This window comes from Stegostoma tigrinum, chromosome 2, assembly GCF_030684315.1.
Source record: "Stegostoma tigrinum isolate sSteTig4 chromosome 2, sSteTig4.hap1, whole genome shotgun sequence".
Classification (NCBI taxonomy): Eukaryota; Metazoa; Chordata; class Chondrichthyes; order Orectolobiformes; family Stegostomatidae; genus Stegostoma; species Stegostoma tigrinum.
The window spans coordinates 54,796,049-54,811,684 of NC_081355.1; the positions used below are offsets into that span (position 1 = coordinate 54,796,049).

At 40.8% G+C, this 15,636-nt stretch overlaps 2 protein-coding genes across 4 annotated transcripts in view; one reads left to right on the plus strand and one right to left on the minus strand.

The window, feature by feature from the left end:
• Positions 1-10,811, plus strand: part of LOC125463139 (apoptosis regulator Bcl-2-like) — a 225,602-nt gene extending 214,791 nt beyond the window's left edge. For both annotated transcript variants that reach the window (XM_059653999.1, XM_059654000.1), the window contains one exon: positions 10,337-10,811. Coding sequence is in view for 1 of the 2 variants with exons in the window: in XM_059654000.1 (XP_059509983.1) it covers positions 10,337-10,339 (3 nt within the window). In the remaining variant the exon portion in view is untranslated. The remainder of the gene's footprint in view (positions 1-10,336) is intronic.
• On the minus strand, positions 221-13,768 carry LOC125463153 (antizyme inhibitor 2-like). 2 transcript variants are annotated; one of them, XM_048553980.2, is made up of 3 exons: positions 12,906-13,768; positions 10,976-11,057; positions 221-2,525 (listed from the first exon to the last, which is right to left on the minus strand). In XM_048553980.2, exons 1-3 carry the CDS (start codon positions 13,100-13,102, stop codon positions 2,448-2,450), a joined length of 357 nt encoding a protein of 118 aa, XP_048409937.1. In that variant the 5' UTR covers positions 13,103-13,768; the 3' UTR covers positions 221-2,447. The 2 variants fall into 2 exon arrangements, with proteins under 2 accessions (XP_048409937.1, XP_048409946.1); XM_048553989.2 differs by lacking the exon at positions 221-2,525 and adding an exon at positions 8,045-10,493.
• Between the last annotated feature and the right edge of the window lie 1,868 nt (positions 13,769-15,636).

The following is a 15,636-nucleotide window of genomic DNA, read 5'->3' on the forward strand; positions in this document are numbered from 1 at the left end:
GTAATGTTATCACCTGTATTTTTAATGTAAAAGTTACTGCAGTGGTATTGAAAACTTCATGAAGTTTGATTTTTTTTCTGTACGATTGTAACAACGGAATCATCTTTATGAAGTAGATGCACTGATTGGTAAAAATCACACAAACTATTTTCGGTCTCATTGTAAATGCTCTATTTAAAATTTCAAGTGAAACTTGAAATTAGAAAATCATACCCCAGTATCAAAGACAACACATGCATCAGCTTTGGCCTGAGCAAAAAGCTTTATATCAGCACTGTTAAGTTTGTTTTTCGGAGACCCTCATGGACTTGATGCAATAACAAGACACTGACCTGGCTACAAAAACACAATCCTTTATTATTAAGCAAGTACAAGCTGCGGAGGATCGCTGTACGCAACCCGGCACAGAGTGCTGAGTTCTGTAAAGGATTCTCCCCGAACAGCGGACAGTCCCCGCTTTTTATTCTCTATGAATTGGCTGATACTTAAAACAATTACTACATTTGGAACAAAAAAAGAACAGGATACAGCATCGATCGTTCATGAAGTGACTGATAACAACAGGATGCGATTTTAAATTGCCAAAGTGACAGAATGCGATTTCAAGCCGCCACACTTTGGCGGCTTGAAATCGCATTCTGTCACTTCGGCTTGAACAAAGGTCACTGACCTGGCCACTTCAGTAGAAACAGAAGTTTCACCCCTTTACAGAATTACAGAAGTCTCACACCTTTACAAACGTTTCCCACCCACTCCTATTCAGGCAGGAAGTTTAAGACAGTTTCCACATACCCCTGTGTAAGAAGATAAGGAGCATAAAAATCAATGGGATGTTATCCCATTAACATCTCAGCACAACCTCTTCCAACATGAAAATTGTGAAAAGTAGAGCTACCATTAATCTCCAATTGAAATGCAGAACTTTGCAAAATTATATCGTGATATAAGGGTTGCTGGCTTGGCCACTGTTAGTTGCCCACCCCAAATGTTGACATGTCGGCCACGCTAGGTAAGGATGCCAGAGCTCCTGGCCCAAAGTCATTGTGTGAACCAGATAGATTTTTGCAACAATCAATAATGTTAAAAAGTCAGCATTAGACCAGCATTTTTATTCTAGATTTTTATTGATTTTCAGAGTGAAATTCAAAACCATGTCTTCAGAACATTAGCAAGAAGTTCTGGATGACTTATTCAGTGACTATGCCACCACCACACAAATATTACAGCCATTCATTTTCTACAAATGTATTCAGCATTCATGCATAGGTTAACAGGAACTCATAGCTACATATACTATTTCTCAACTCAAATGTAGCTTGAAACTGTCAGCAGTGCAATCTTTCAAAGATGCCCAAATCTCTACATTTCAAAATATAGCGTACTGTATTTAAGCACAATCATCTCTGTTCATTACTGAATTCCTCTTCCCTCTAACTGCATGGGCCATATGTCAGAAATACAGGGCTGCATTGTCCCGAGAGAGTCAGGAACCCGATCTCGAGTCTTTCTTTGGGTCCAAATTTGCTCAAAGTCATTGTACAGGGGACAGTCAATTACTGTTTGATACTTTCAGTCACCATCCAGCTTGGGATGACAGGCACGTTCAAGAGACAGCATCTTTATGTTGCAGGCTCTATTTAGTGTACCTCCATCACCTGTCAGTGTGGTTGTAGGCAGACTGATTTAATAAGTGCATGGTAGACAGTCATGGAAAGGCTGAACAAAGATTCAATAATAAATTCCTTTGAGTTTACATTAGGAGGAGTGAGAACCTAGAGAAATGTATTATTTCTGGAGAACATCAGGAGACTGTCACCCAGTCAGAGTAGGCAGACACGACTAAGGGATTTTAAAGGGGTGTGAGGTTACAATGTGTGATCAGGATCTTCGTCAGACTTAGGAAGTCCCTCATCTCCTCTCTGATGTGTGACAAGGTGGGTAACATGCTGGATCCAGCTGACAGCCATGAAGTAACTGCATCAACTGCATCATCTAGATCTCACTGAGCAGAATTGGACCTCAAAGCAGCCATTGCTCAGGAAGGCTAAGGGCATGTGTGACCAGATCACCCGCACCTGGGAGAAAGGCTCAGTGTATTGCAGCTTCTGGAGAGTGATGAGCTCATGCTTGAACCAATATGTGCAAATGTGTCTCATAATGTTCAGTTAGAGATTATGACAGCATTAAACACTTTTGATCTCCACCTTGCATGATCAAAGAGTAAACAATACTTGCCAGAGGAGTGGAGGTGGGCAGCCAGCCTCTCAGTTTTAATGCTAATAGAGGAAGAGGGTTTAATTGCCATTTTGTAGTATTACCTCTTTTTTTCACTAAGGCAATAGAATAGACAATTGTGTCTTTTGCATGTCATCATTCCAATTGAAGCAGCATCTTCCTATAAGTAGGGAATAATAACACTGATGAATTCTTACCTGATGTCTGTAAAATCATAAAAGCAAGCCAGTCAGATCAAGAATAAATACAGATGGACAACCAGTACTGGATTTGCCAGGGATCCTCGCTTTCTATGAAACAGAATTCAGAATTTTAAACATGGCATGAGATAGGAAATACATTTTTGCCTATGATGTTCAAAGTTGAGGCCTTTGCATAATTCATTAGCTGTCTGCACTCAGAATTCACATGACCAATTCCCCCTGGTCTCAATACACATGGACAAAGAAGGACACAAATTTGTCTGGGACAACACATCCATATTAGCACAAGCCTGGCATGCCAATCAGAACTTTGTCAACAAACACATCTAATGGCACCCAATATACAAACCACTGAAAAACAGAAGTGGAAATAATACCAACCACCCCAGTAAACCGAGGCATATAAATAACAAGCAGGACAGAACACCAGCGTTTCACCAGTTGGGCACTGCAGTGTGACCTAGCAGAGTGATGAATCATCTGTAATCAGACACACTGTCTCAGCGAGCAAGTCTGCAACCTGATTGCACTCACTTATAGATGCCCAAACTTTTCACTCAAAGGCGATCGGGAGGTAGAACCTCTTACAGCTATGCGTAGAACCATTCTGAGACAACAGTAAGAAAATGAATTTAGCCTTGTAGAATAAAACAGAATTGTTAGAATCATGTAGAACAACAATACCACTTGTCCTCTCAGAGAATGCAGAAACAGAATGAGTGGATACATCAGAATCATTGGATTTCCATGGGTGCAGTGAACAATTAAGTTTCATTTAAATGGGGAGGGGTAGATGAACAAAAGGTCTCTATTCTATCAAAGTGTGGCCTGTGAGCAGCTTTCCTATAAACTCCTGTTTTGTAGCATTGAGCCTGGGTCCTCAGTTTCCACCATTCCAGGAAGCTGTTTGCCCTGAAACCTGCACCACAAAATGTTTAATATTTGCATACACATCTGTGTAAATCCCCCTTGTGGTTTGCTGTCCTGTTCCAGGGAACTGTCAAAGTCTGGCATATATCTCCCAACTCCTATACAGCCTTCTCCGCCCCCCCGCCCCACCACCATCAGCACCAAACTCCTGCCAATGTCACTACTATTTTAGATTTGCCAACTTACTGCCCCTCCAACTTACTGTGTAGTACTGCCCACCCTCATCACATTTCTATCATCTGCTTGGCCCCTTTGCTTGCCCCCATACCCCCCACTGTTCCTTGACCCCTGTACAAGTCCATCAAGTACCTTGTCCTCACAACACATACAGCTCAACCAGTATTACCCCTGCTGAGCCAACTTCTCTTAAAAGACTGACAGCTCCCTTCACACCCCAGCATCTTACCATGCTCAGCAGCCTGCCAAGATCTGTCCAGATTTCCTCATCTTATGTGTCTGCCAGACATTCAGCAACCACGTCCCCCCCCGCCTTCACCCCAGACACACCATGTTTAGATGCCAAGGATACCCTTAAATTAATTATCTGAGAGTTGGTCTCTATGAGCATGTAATGTCAATGAGTTTCACCAGGAAACTGGAGGCTACTTTAAAAGAGAGGAAAGAGGAGGCAGCGGGAATTGTAAGGAGCAGGCATACACTCCTGACAGGCTGTTCAAGGGCATTTATAGAAACTCTGTTCCCCGTTCAACAACTTTGCTTTGCCACCCTCACTATATGCTATTACTATTTTAATGTCTGTAGATTTTATTCCATGTTAGATGCCGGTCTCTTCTCACATCTTTTCTTTGCGGTTCTTAAACGTTATTCTGTTTATCTTACATTTCTCTGCCTAATAACAGTGGAGGATCACATTGACTTCTTCATCCCAGTTTAGGGAGAGAGTAGAACAGTCAAACAGAGCTTTCACTCCTAAAGCTGGACTTTTTGTCACGACTTTGATGAGACTTTATCTGATCGTTCATTCTCACTGTTCAGGTGTAAAAGTCAAGAATGACAATTTGACAGGTATCATAATTGCAACTACATTGTACCTTTCATAGCAACAAAAACCTTAAACAATGGAAGATTTTGGAGAAATGACAGGAAGCATTTTGAGAAAGTTTTAAGGATCAGGAATGTAGTGAGGAAAAGAGGTTACAGGAAGTTCCAAAAAAATGGAACAGGACAATTTATGTTTTCTGCTGGCAGTGACAGAGGGAATACAGGGAACAGTACCCATGAGATCAGAGGTGAAGGTGTGAAGGTTGGTTAGTGTGGGTTTTCTCCTTTGCAGTTAAAGTGTGGTGACCATATGACCATAAGTTATGGGAGTAAAATTCAGACATTCATTCCAACATGTCTGCTCTGCCATTTGATTAAGGCTGATTCTTAATCCCATCACCCTGCCTTCTCCCTGTAATCTTTGATCCCATACCAGTCAATAACCAATCTATCTCTGTCTTAAGCACACTCAATGTCTTGGTGTCCACATATTTCTGCAGCAATGAGTGGCACAAATTCACCACCTTCTGGCTGAAGCAGTTCCGCATGCCAGTTCTAAGGGTTGACCCTTCACTCTGAGGCTATGCTTTGGGTCCTGTTTTCTCCTACTAGTGAAAACATGTCCATGTCAACTCGATCTAAGCCTCTCTGTAAGTTGAAACAAGATCCCCATGTCCTTCTAAACTCCATTAAGTACCAATCCAGAGTCCTTAATTGCTCCTCACATGACAAACCTTCATCTCTGAGATCATTCTTGTAAATCTCCTCTGGATCCTATCCAACTCCCAGCAGGCCCTTCCTTTGATACAGGGCACAAAACACAATGTTCCAAACACAGTCAGAACAGAACAGAACCTTATGCAGCCTCAGCAGTAAATCTTCACTGTTGTATTCTAGCCATCTTGAAACGAATGCTAACCCTCTATTTGTATCCTAACTGCCAACTGAACATCAGCGTTATCCTTAAGAGAACCCTGAATTAGGATTCCAAAAGTCCCTTTTTGCTGCAGGTTTTCAAAATATTTCCCCATTTAGAAAATAGTCTACTCCTGTGTTTTTCCTACCACAATGCATAACCTCATACTTTTCCTCATTATATTTCATCTGCCACTTCTTCCCCTAACTCTTAGCATGTCCAAATCCTTTTGTAGCCTCTCTGCCTCTTCAACATTTCCTGTTCCTACACCTATCGTTGTGGCATGTGCAGAAATGGTGACAATGCCCTCAGTTCCTTCATCCAGATTGTTAATGTATAATGTGAATAGCTGTGGTCCGAACACAGTTGTGACCCCTGCAGAACTCTGCTTGTCACTGGCCACCATCTGTAGAAAAGACCTCCTTTTTCTCCACACTCTTGCCTTCTGCCAGTCACCCAATCTTCTATCTATGCTAGTACCATGCCTGTAATACCATGGGCTGTTATCTTATTTAGCAGTCTGCTGTGCAGCACCTTGTCAGAATGTTGAGTGAGTGTCAAGGCAACCAGTCCACCATAGCTCTGGACAGAGTTATTGATGTTCTCTCACCTTTCAATTCTTTAATTCTGCAACTGAGCTGTTGTATGCAATTCACATGGAACCCTGTGGTGGGGAGGCAGAAGTTCTCAGCACCAGTGAGACCTTCCATCTTACATGCCTCTGGGGCCATACCTAAAGCCCTGCTACATTGCATGCCTGATGCTGGAAGCTAGGAGCTACCTCTTAAACTGCTGGGCCTGACCATCAAGTTTAATGAAGTTTAACAGTGCTTTAGAGGAATGGCAAACCACTTCCTGTGTCCAGGACACAGATCTGACAGAAAAGGCTGTCCTTTTTCTTGCTGACTGATAAGAAAAGCATATCAGCAGACCCACCCAAGCTGGACCAAACAGCCGCACATGTCAGTGAGATTATCACTGATGCCCTGCCCTCTCCGAGGGTAAGTGCCAGCGTCTTCCCTTTAATTCTGCCACGGCACATCTTATTTGGTTTGGCCAGAGAAGAGACCAGCCACACATTTGGAGATCGGGACACTCCAGCAGGCAGTCAACCCACTAAAACTCATTGTGTTGTGCTGTGCTCGTCTCCCATAATCACCAGTATTAACCCATTCTAAATTTGCACAATCTTTTATACATCTACAATTAAACACCGTTATTTGCTTATGCAAACACACTGGCACTCTGAACTATCGCTCAGGTCCCTCTGTTCCACGACACTCCTTAAGGCACTATCAGTCGTCACAAAACTGCTACCTTGATTTGACTTTTCAACATGCAACACCTCACACTTAAATTAAACCCCATTTGCCATTTCTTGGACCAGTTCGCCATCTAAACAAGATCCTGCTGCAATTTCTGATAACCTTCCTCAATGTCCACGATACTACTTATTTTAGTGTCATCCGCAAACTTACTAATCATGCCTTGTCCATTCTCATCCAAATCACCCACGATCTTATTGAATGGAACAATATTCCCAGGCTAAATGGGGATCATATTTTCACAATGTATCAATGATTTAGATGATGGAACTTTTAATGTAAAAACTCCAAGCTTGCAGATGACACAAAGTTGAGTGGGAGATTGCAGAATTGCTTCAGTGTGATTTGGACAAGTTGAGTGAGTGGGTAAATACAAGATTATAAACCTCTCATTTTGGATAGTTGTGTAATTACACCTCTGATTAGGTTGATTAGAAAATATCTGTCAGTTAAATGTCAACCAATTGGGCCCAATGGCTCTAATTCTTGCCTGAAATGTAGAGATAGATTTGTTCTCCAAAAAATTCCGTGATACACAAAAAAGAGCGTACAGTATACAAAGTCTCATGTGATAACATACTGCTGCCTTTATTGCTGCATAATGAGTAATTAGGCAGTTCCAGATGTCACATTTTAATCTACTTTGTGTTGAACTTCATATACTAGAACAGGTATAGCTAAAAAAGTGTCTAAACAAAATGAATTAGAAATATTTTGTTAAATGCATTTGCACACACCCATTCCCAAAGATCATCTGCAGTGATTGCTTTTGAACAAATAAGGGCAAGAAAAATAATTTACGAGATAGTAGAATTTATGAATATGTCAGGTATAACATTTCATGATTGAAAGTGTGTTTTCTCAGCAGGCTTTAAAGTCAAAAGAATTGAACACATTATTTATGGTTAATTTTACTTCCAATAAACTTTTGAAGCTCAGTTTCAAACGAAGTGCCATAAATTCCACACCACCTTCAATTTAGAATAGCGCATTATTCTTTACTTTAGATGCATACATTATGATAATAATCCTGTGAAATGGAATATGCAAATTGACGCATTCAAATAGCTGTTTTGAAAGGAATGCCAAAATATTAGGTTGGGCCAATTAGTGGCAAATTTCTGGAATCCAAGCACAAAATAAAAAGAATTTGACTGTAGTGCCAGGGATGGGAGGTACGTAAAAGAAAAAAGACTCCTATTAACTGAAGTATAATCCCAAAATAATCCCAATTCCAATCAATCCAAATTTTCTTTTCGGTAAAAAACATGAAACTGCCCACGAGGCTTCAGTTATAATTACGTTTCAATTGAATTTTAGTTACATTAAGTCATGTGTAAGCAATTACATATTTCTTTTACAACTAATATTGTTTTTTTTCAATTGAATTTCGAATTCAGTGACATGCAATCAAAACATAAAATTTACAATAAAAAATTCCATCTTATTGGCTGGTAACTTCAGCAGCACAAATGCATGAATACTCTGGCAGGACTTATATTGTTAAATGCCTCTAGAGAAAGTGGGTTTTGAAGCCACGCCTCCCGGTTCAGGGGTAAGGGCTCAACCATTGCAGCAAAGGATACGTAAAATGGTATAACCGTGACCTCAAAATAATTTAACCAATAACACATCTGCTTTTTTTTAATCCAACCTTTTTAAATAGATTAGGCACTAGAACTCCCCGAGCCTGGTTTTTATGATGATAGCCTTGGCCACTGACTAGGAATAACTTGCACAGACAATTTATTAATGTATTACAAATAACTAGCACATTTCAGTAATGCAAACTTGTGATTGCTGTGTAAGGAAGGTCTTGTTTCTGAATCAATCATAAGAGGTTCAGTTTTCCACTGTCTAACCCACAGGACAAACAGAGTCTCAGAAAATGTTCAAGATTGCAAGTACTTTGCCATATTTACTTCACTGTTTCAGGCCTTGGACCTCCAGCTCATTCAAATCTTCTGAGACTCCGACACTTCCCAGTGAATAGTATAGCCGTGCTGCTGGCATATTTGCAGTTGGGAAGCACATGTAAAATGGGACAATAGCAAGACTACTGAGCTTTTCCCCTGCCCCTTCAATGTAATACCATGGGAAGGTGGAGCGTCATGTAGCTGTTCTCTCTTAGACCAATCATTAGCCAAATTGAAAGTCTGTATACAGACCTGCTGCACTACTAGATATAGCTGAGAAAAGTGGAACAAAGGATGTCAGCCTACCTCTTTATCATCTCATATATAAATATGGTAAGGAAGAATTTTATCTCCACCCAATAGCTGCTGTATTCCAGTTGGGATTCCCTACTCCCAGGATATTTCTTCCCTTTTCACATTAACCTCCAAACCCAGCCAGTTCCTCCCATTCCTCAACTCAATCTCCGTAATGTACCTAATCCCTCCCTGTCAGTGAAACGTGGGCTCACCTTAGACTGGTATCCATGGTGCCTTCCTTCTTAGGATGTCTTGTAGTCAGCCAGTAGCTAGTGCTTATCCTGACACTGCCAGGACTACCCCGAATGAGACTATGAAGATTAGTTAAACAGTAAAAAGAGCTGCTGTAATGTGAAGTTTAAAAGAGGTAACGTATGTGTTTCTGTGCTTGTGCACACACACTTTCAATTTCACATAGAACATAGAACAGAACAGCACAGAACAGGCCCTTCAGCCCACGATGTTGTGCCGACCATTGATCCTCATGTATGCACCCTCCAATTTCTGTGACCGTATGCATGTCCAGCAGTCTCTTAAATGACCCCAATGACCTTGCTTCCACAACTGCTGCTGGCAACGCATTCCATGCTCTCACAACTCTCTGTGTAAAGAACCCGCCTCTGACATCCCCTCTATACTTTCCTCCAACCAGCTTAAAACTATGACCCCTCGTGTTAGCCTTTTCTGCCCTGGGAAATAGCCTCTGGCTATCAACTCTATCTATGCCTCTCATTATCTTGTATACCTCAATTAGGTCCCCTCTCCTCCTCCTTTTCTCCAATGAAAAAAGTCTGAGCTCAGTCAACCTCTCTTCATAAGATAAACGTTAATGTTAATGTTAATAAAAAAAATTATTCATCTTCAATATCATTTTCAGGCTTTTTTTTGTAGTGTTTGGATTTTATGGTGGTCATATTTTTGTGTAGGGTTTATAAATTAATTATGTGAGTCTTTCTGGAACCATGGGCTTTAAACCTTTTGTGACAGGGAGCAGATGATTGCAAGAATGGGATTTTGCTAATAGTGTGGAGGTTTGCACTGGGAGAGAAAACACCAAGCCATCAGAATCCAGGATTAGTAAGTATCTGTTTTGATATTGTACAAATGCTTTAGTTCAGTTTGATGGAGACCTGATTGGGGTCAGGCGTTGCATAGTTTATTCTAGAAAAGAATATTGTTCAAAGTAGTTAAAGAGTAGCAATGTCCTCAGAGAAAGTTTAGTCTCTCAGTTGTGTGAATATTCAAGGAAAAAGACTTCACAATCCACTAGGCAGGAGCTGAAAAGAAGCAGTTAAGTCAAATCTGTAGATTAGATAGAAAGCACAATGTTCTCTTGAATGTGAAGTGTTGGTAAAAAGATTGGACTTTGGTTTGCTGTGTGTTTTGAAATTTTTCCAACTGCATTATATTTAGATTGCATAGTTTGTTTTATTTGATTTTTATTTCAATGTGTAATAAACTTCTGTTTTAGTGTAAAAATCATATCTGTAGTCTTGTGTGCTCATGTTTCAGTGAAAGAATCAACAACTTATCAGCTATCAAGCCAGATTTCAAGCAGCATTAGCTGGGATCGTAAGAGTTCGACCTGTTCCAACGTGACTTATCCTTTTCCAGTTCCTGGAAATCCACCTCCAATATCAAGTAAATACATCTGAAATCCAAGATTAATCTGTAAAATAGGGGGAAAAGGTATCCAACTTTGGCACAATGCACAATGGTCAAGCATCAGATTTTCTCATACAGTTTTACATCATGGTTTATGAGGTTATCACAATGCTGATTCTTCACTCCCATATCAATTCGCATGTTTTATGGATTTAGTGGATGGTTATTGCAAGTGGATGTCCTTCTTGTTGCTAATACACTTTCATTTACCCTGGCTGCATTTAGCAACTGTAATGTAATCATCTGTGTTTACCTTTAATGTAAAATTTACTGTTTTTATCTCAACCACCAAGTGCAGTAGTCTCAAAGTTGAAAAAAAATCATGAAGTTTGATCATTTTTATGATTATAATAAAAGGATAATCTTTCTGAAATAAATGCACTGATTGCTAAAATGTCAAACAAGTTTTTTTGGTCTTATTGTAAATGTATTTTTGAAAATTTCTACTTGTTTACCTTTCAAGCGAAATTCCAAATAAAAACATACCCCAATATCAAAGACAACACGTGCATCAGCTATGGCCTGAGCAAAAATCTTTGGATCAGTACAACCACTTCCAACATGGAAACTGGAAAAAGAAGAGGTACCATTAGGGCCAATTGAAATCCAGGACTTTTAAAATTTGTTTTATGAGATTTAGGGATTGCTGGCTTGGCCAATGTTTATTGGCCACCACCAACTGTCCAAATGTTGACATGGACCTGGAGACACATGTCGGCAAGACTGGGTAAGGATGGCAAAGTTCCTTGCCTAAAGTCATTCTGTGAAACAGATAGGTTTTTGCAACAATGGATAGTGTTCAATAACCAGCATTATACCAGCTGTTTTCATTCCAGATTTTTATTGATGATAAACAACAATCCCTGCCATAATGAGATTCAAACCCATGTACTCAGACAATTAACAAGAAGCTCGAGATTACTTGTTCAGTGACTATGTTGCCATCTAAGGAATATTACAGCCATTCATTTTCTATGAATGTGTTCAGCAGTTTGAGAAGAACTCATAGCCACACATATCATTTCTAAACTGAAATGCAGCTTGAACCTGCCAGCAGTACAACTTTTCAAAGGTGCCCACATTTCTACATTGTAAAATATAGCACGATTTATTTGAGCACAACCTTCTCTATCAATTACAGAATCCCTCTTCAGCCTAACTGTAATGGCCACTTGTCAGAAACAGATGGCTGCATTTTCCAAAGAGAGTCCAGAGCCTGACCTTTTTCTAGGTTGAAATTTGCTTGACGTCATTGTGCAGTTGGCAACCAATTACTGTCTCATCTCTTCAGTCAGCACTCAGCTCAGGATGACAGGCACATTCAAGAGGCGGGAGCTTTATGTTGCTGGCCTTATGTAATGGACCTCCATCAGCTGTCAATGTGGTTGCAGGCAGACCAATTTATAACTGAGTCTACAAGAGCCTCGTGCACTGTAGACAGTCACAGAGTGCAGATCAAAGAATCAGCATAGACCCCCCTGAGTTTATGTTAGGAGGAGTGAAAACAGAGATAATTATGTATTATTTCTGGACAACAGCAGGAGAAGGCACCCAGTTGGAGTAAGCAGATGTGATACAGGATGTTAGATAGGTGAGAGGTTATAATGTGTGATCAGGATCTGTGTCGGGTGCAGGAAGTCCCTCCATTTCTGTCTGACATATGAAAGGCTTTTTAGCATGCTGGGTGCAGATGACAGCCATGAAGTAAGTGCATGATCTGGATTTCACTTCACCAGACGAAGGAGCATTGCTCCAAAAGCTTGTGATTTCAAATAAACCTGTCGGTCTGTAACCTGATGTCATGTGACTTCTGACTTGCACCTCACTGAGCAGAATTGAACCTCAAAGCAACCACTGCTCAGGAAAGCTGAGAACACGTGTGACCATGTCAACCTTACCCAAGGGAAAGTCTCACTGTGCTACAAATTTTGGACAATGTTAAACTTTTGTATGAATTAATACATGCAAATTCGACTTGTGGTGTTCAGCTCGACAGTATTACAGCCTTAAACGCTCTTGATCTTCACCTTACATGAACAAAGAGCAAACAGTACCTGCCAGAGGAGTGAGGACAGGCAACCAAACCTCACAATTGTAACATTAATGGAGAAAGAGGGTTTAATGGCCTTTTTGTATTATTACCTCTTGTATAACAAGGCAACAAAATAGATAATTTTGGATCATTAGCAGAATGTCATCAATGTAAGCTGTGCAAATCTTCCAATTGAAACAGGGGTTTCCTATAAATAGGGAATAGTAACACTGATAAATTCTTACGATGTGCATAAAATCATAAAAGCAAGCTGGTCAGTTCAAAAGTAAACAAAGATGGACAACTAATGCTGGCCTTGTCCGCAATCCTCAATTCCTATGAAAAAGAGTTAAGAATAAGAAGAAGCAAAAATGTATGTCCTACCTAACACCGATGGTGTCCAAATTCAAGACCTTTGCATATTCCAGTAGCTGTCTGCACTCAGACATAGATGCTCCAAACTTGCCACTCAAGGGCGATTGGGATGTAAAATCATTTACAGCAATGCGCAGAACCATTCTGAGACAGCAGTAGGAAAATGACTTTAGCATTGCAGAATAAAACAGGATTGCAAGAATCATCTCAAACAAGGAGAACAAACCAAATTAAATGCACCACATTCATTACCTGCCATGTCTCTGTAATGTCTCTCATGCTTGATTTCTGCCCAACTTACCATGCACATCCCTGGAGTATCTTGTTTGTCTGTGCTTTTCTGGCAAAAGTTTATCACTGGTTACTTTTATGCCAAATTAATGAGGCATTGTGTACCTGGATGAGCAATCCAAAACTGCCCAGCTCAATCAGAAACGCAGTGGGAACATTTCAGAGAAGGGAAGGGTATTATTAAGCTGGAGAGGATTCAGAAAAGATTCACCAAGTTGTTGCCATGAAGAGACGGTTTGAGTTATAGGGTGGACTTGCTGGGACATTTTTCCACTGGAGTGCAGGAGATTGAGGGGTGACTGTTCAGAAGTTTATTAAATCTTGGAGAGGATAGATAAGGTGACTATCGCAGGTCTTTACCCTCGGGGAGGGAAGTTCAAAACTAGGGAGCTTTTATAAGGTGAGAGTAGAGAAATTTAAGGACATGAGCAGCAACTGTTTTACACAGAGTGGTTAGTATGTGGAATGAACTACCAGTGAATGTGGTAAATGCAGGTACACTCACAGCCTTTAAAAGACATTTGGATAAGTATATGAATTGGAAAGGTTTGGAGGGATATGGGCCAAATGCAGGCAAGTGTGATGAGTTCAGTTTGGGAACAGAGTTTGCATGGAGTGGATGGACTGACGGGTCTGCTTCTAAGCTGTATGACTCCATGGCTCTCTATGTAGAGCAACAATACTTCTTGTCCTCACGGAGAATGGAGAAACATAATTAGTGGATACATCACGATAACTGGATTCCCAGGGTGCAGAGAACAATTGGTTGGTTGCAATTGGCCCTGCAAGCTTCAACCTACTGAGAGATGTAGAGGAACAAAGGGTTACTATGCCATCATAGTGCAACTGGTGAGCAACTATCCCATAAACTCCTATTTTGTAGCATTTAACCTGTGTCCTGAAATGCCACCACCCAGGAAGCTGTTTGTCCTGAAATCTGCAGCATTACGTTCTTGATATGTCCATTCTCATCTGTGTAAATCCCCCAGTGGTTTGCTCCCCTGTTCCCAGGGATCTGCCAATCTCCCTACTGCACCCACAAACCCATGTTGTTGTTTTAGGTTTTCCAACTTACTGTCCCTTCAACTTGTTGCTGTTACAGCTCCACCAGTCACTGCCCACCCTTATCACGCATCTCTCATGTCCTCCCCTTTGCTCTCCCTTTTACCCACAAATAACAACCTTTCCAAGTTTGTCAAGCACCCTTGCCCTCACAGTTCATACAACTCTGCCACTATTACGACTGTCGAGCAAACGTATCTTAAAAACACTGGCACTTCCCCTCATATGACAGCATCTCATTGTGCTCAGCAGTCTGCCAAGCTCTCTCCACCCTTCTTCTCTTGTGCGCCACTCACCCCCACTACAATCTGATTCCCCCCATGCTGGCATGCCAATTTCCACGCAAAGGGGACTCTTAAATTATGAGAGTTAGTCACCTTGAGCATGCCATGCCAGTGAACTTCATTAGAAATCTGGAGGCTACCTTGGAACAGGAGAAAGAGGGGATTGGGTGGGGGGAGGAAACATTAGGAGCAGGCACTCACTCCTGACAGGCTGTTGAAGAGTGCTTGTAGATACTGTGCTTCGCATGTAATAACTTCCCTTTGGCACCCATTTACCGTTTTGATATCTGTAGATTTCCTTTCATGTTAGCTGCCAATCTCTTCTAAAATTTTTTCTTTGCTGTTGTTATTATTCTGTTTTTCTTACATTTCTCTACCCATTGACATTGGAGGTACACATTGACTTCATCATCCAAGTTTAGGGAGAGAGTACCACAGTCAAATGGAGCTTCCAGTCCTAAAGCTGGACTTTTTGTAGCAACTTTCATGGGACATTATCAGATCATTCATGCTCATTGTTCAGGTGCAAACATCAAGAATGACAATTTCACACGTATCGTAATTGCAGTTACATTGTACCTTTCAAAGCAACAAATGTCTCAAAGTAATGGAAGATTTTGCCGAAATGATAGGAAGCATTTTGTGAAGGGTTTAAGGATGCAGTGGATGTTGTGAGGCACAGAGATTTCCAAGTTGTCATTCTAGAAAATAGAGCAAGAAAACTAATGTTTTCTGCCACCAGTGATAGGGGGAATATGGGGAACATCACCTGTGAGATCAGAGTTGAAGATGCAGAGACTGGATTTTCTCACTTACAGTTGAAGATCATGAGATATTTGAGCAGAGTTAGGACATTCAACCCATCATGTCATGGCTCATTTGTTTCTCAAACCTATCACCCTGCCTTCTCCCCGTAATATTTGATGCCCTCACCAATCAATATCCAGTTCTACCTCTGTCTTAAGTACATTCAATGACTTGGTGTCCACATTCTTCTGCAGCAATGAGTTGCACAGATTCACCAACTTCTTGCTGAAGAATTTCCCCCTCATGTCATTCTATGAGTAGTCCCTTCAATCTGAGGACGTGCCCTTAGCTCCTAA

Bases quoted from the DNA above. Each gene is read 5' to 3' on its own strand.
- LOC125463153 (XM_048553980.2), bottom strand. From the start codon at position 13,102: ATGATTCTTGCAATCCTGTTTTATTCTGCAATGCTAAAGTCATTTTCC. The intron at 11,058-12,905 runs GTAGGACATACA...TTCTTTTTCCAG, and splicing joins TTGGACACCATCGGTGTTAG to TTTCCATGTTGGAAGTGGTT. The intron at 2,526-10,975 runs GTATGTTTTTAT...TCTGTTTCATAG, and splicing joins GTGTTGTCTTTGATATTGGG to AAAGCGAGGATCCCTGGCAA.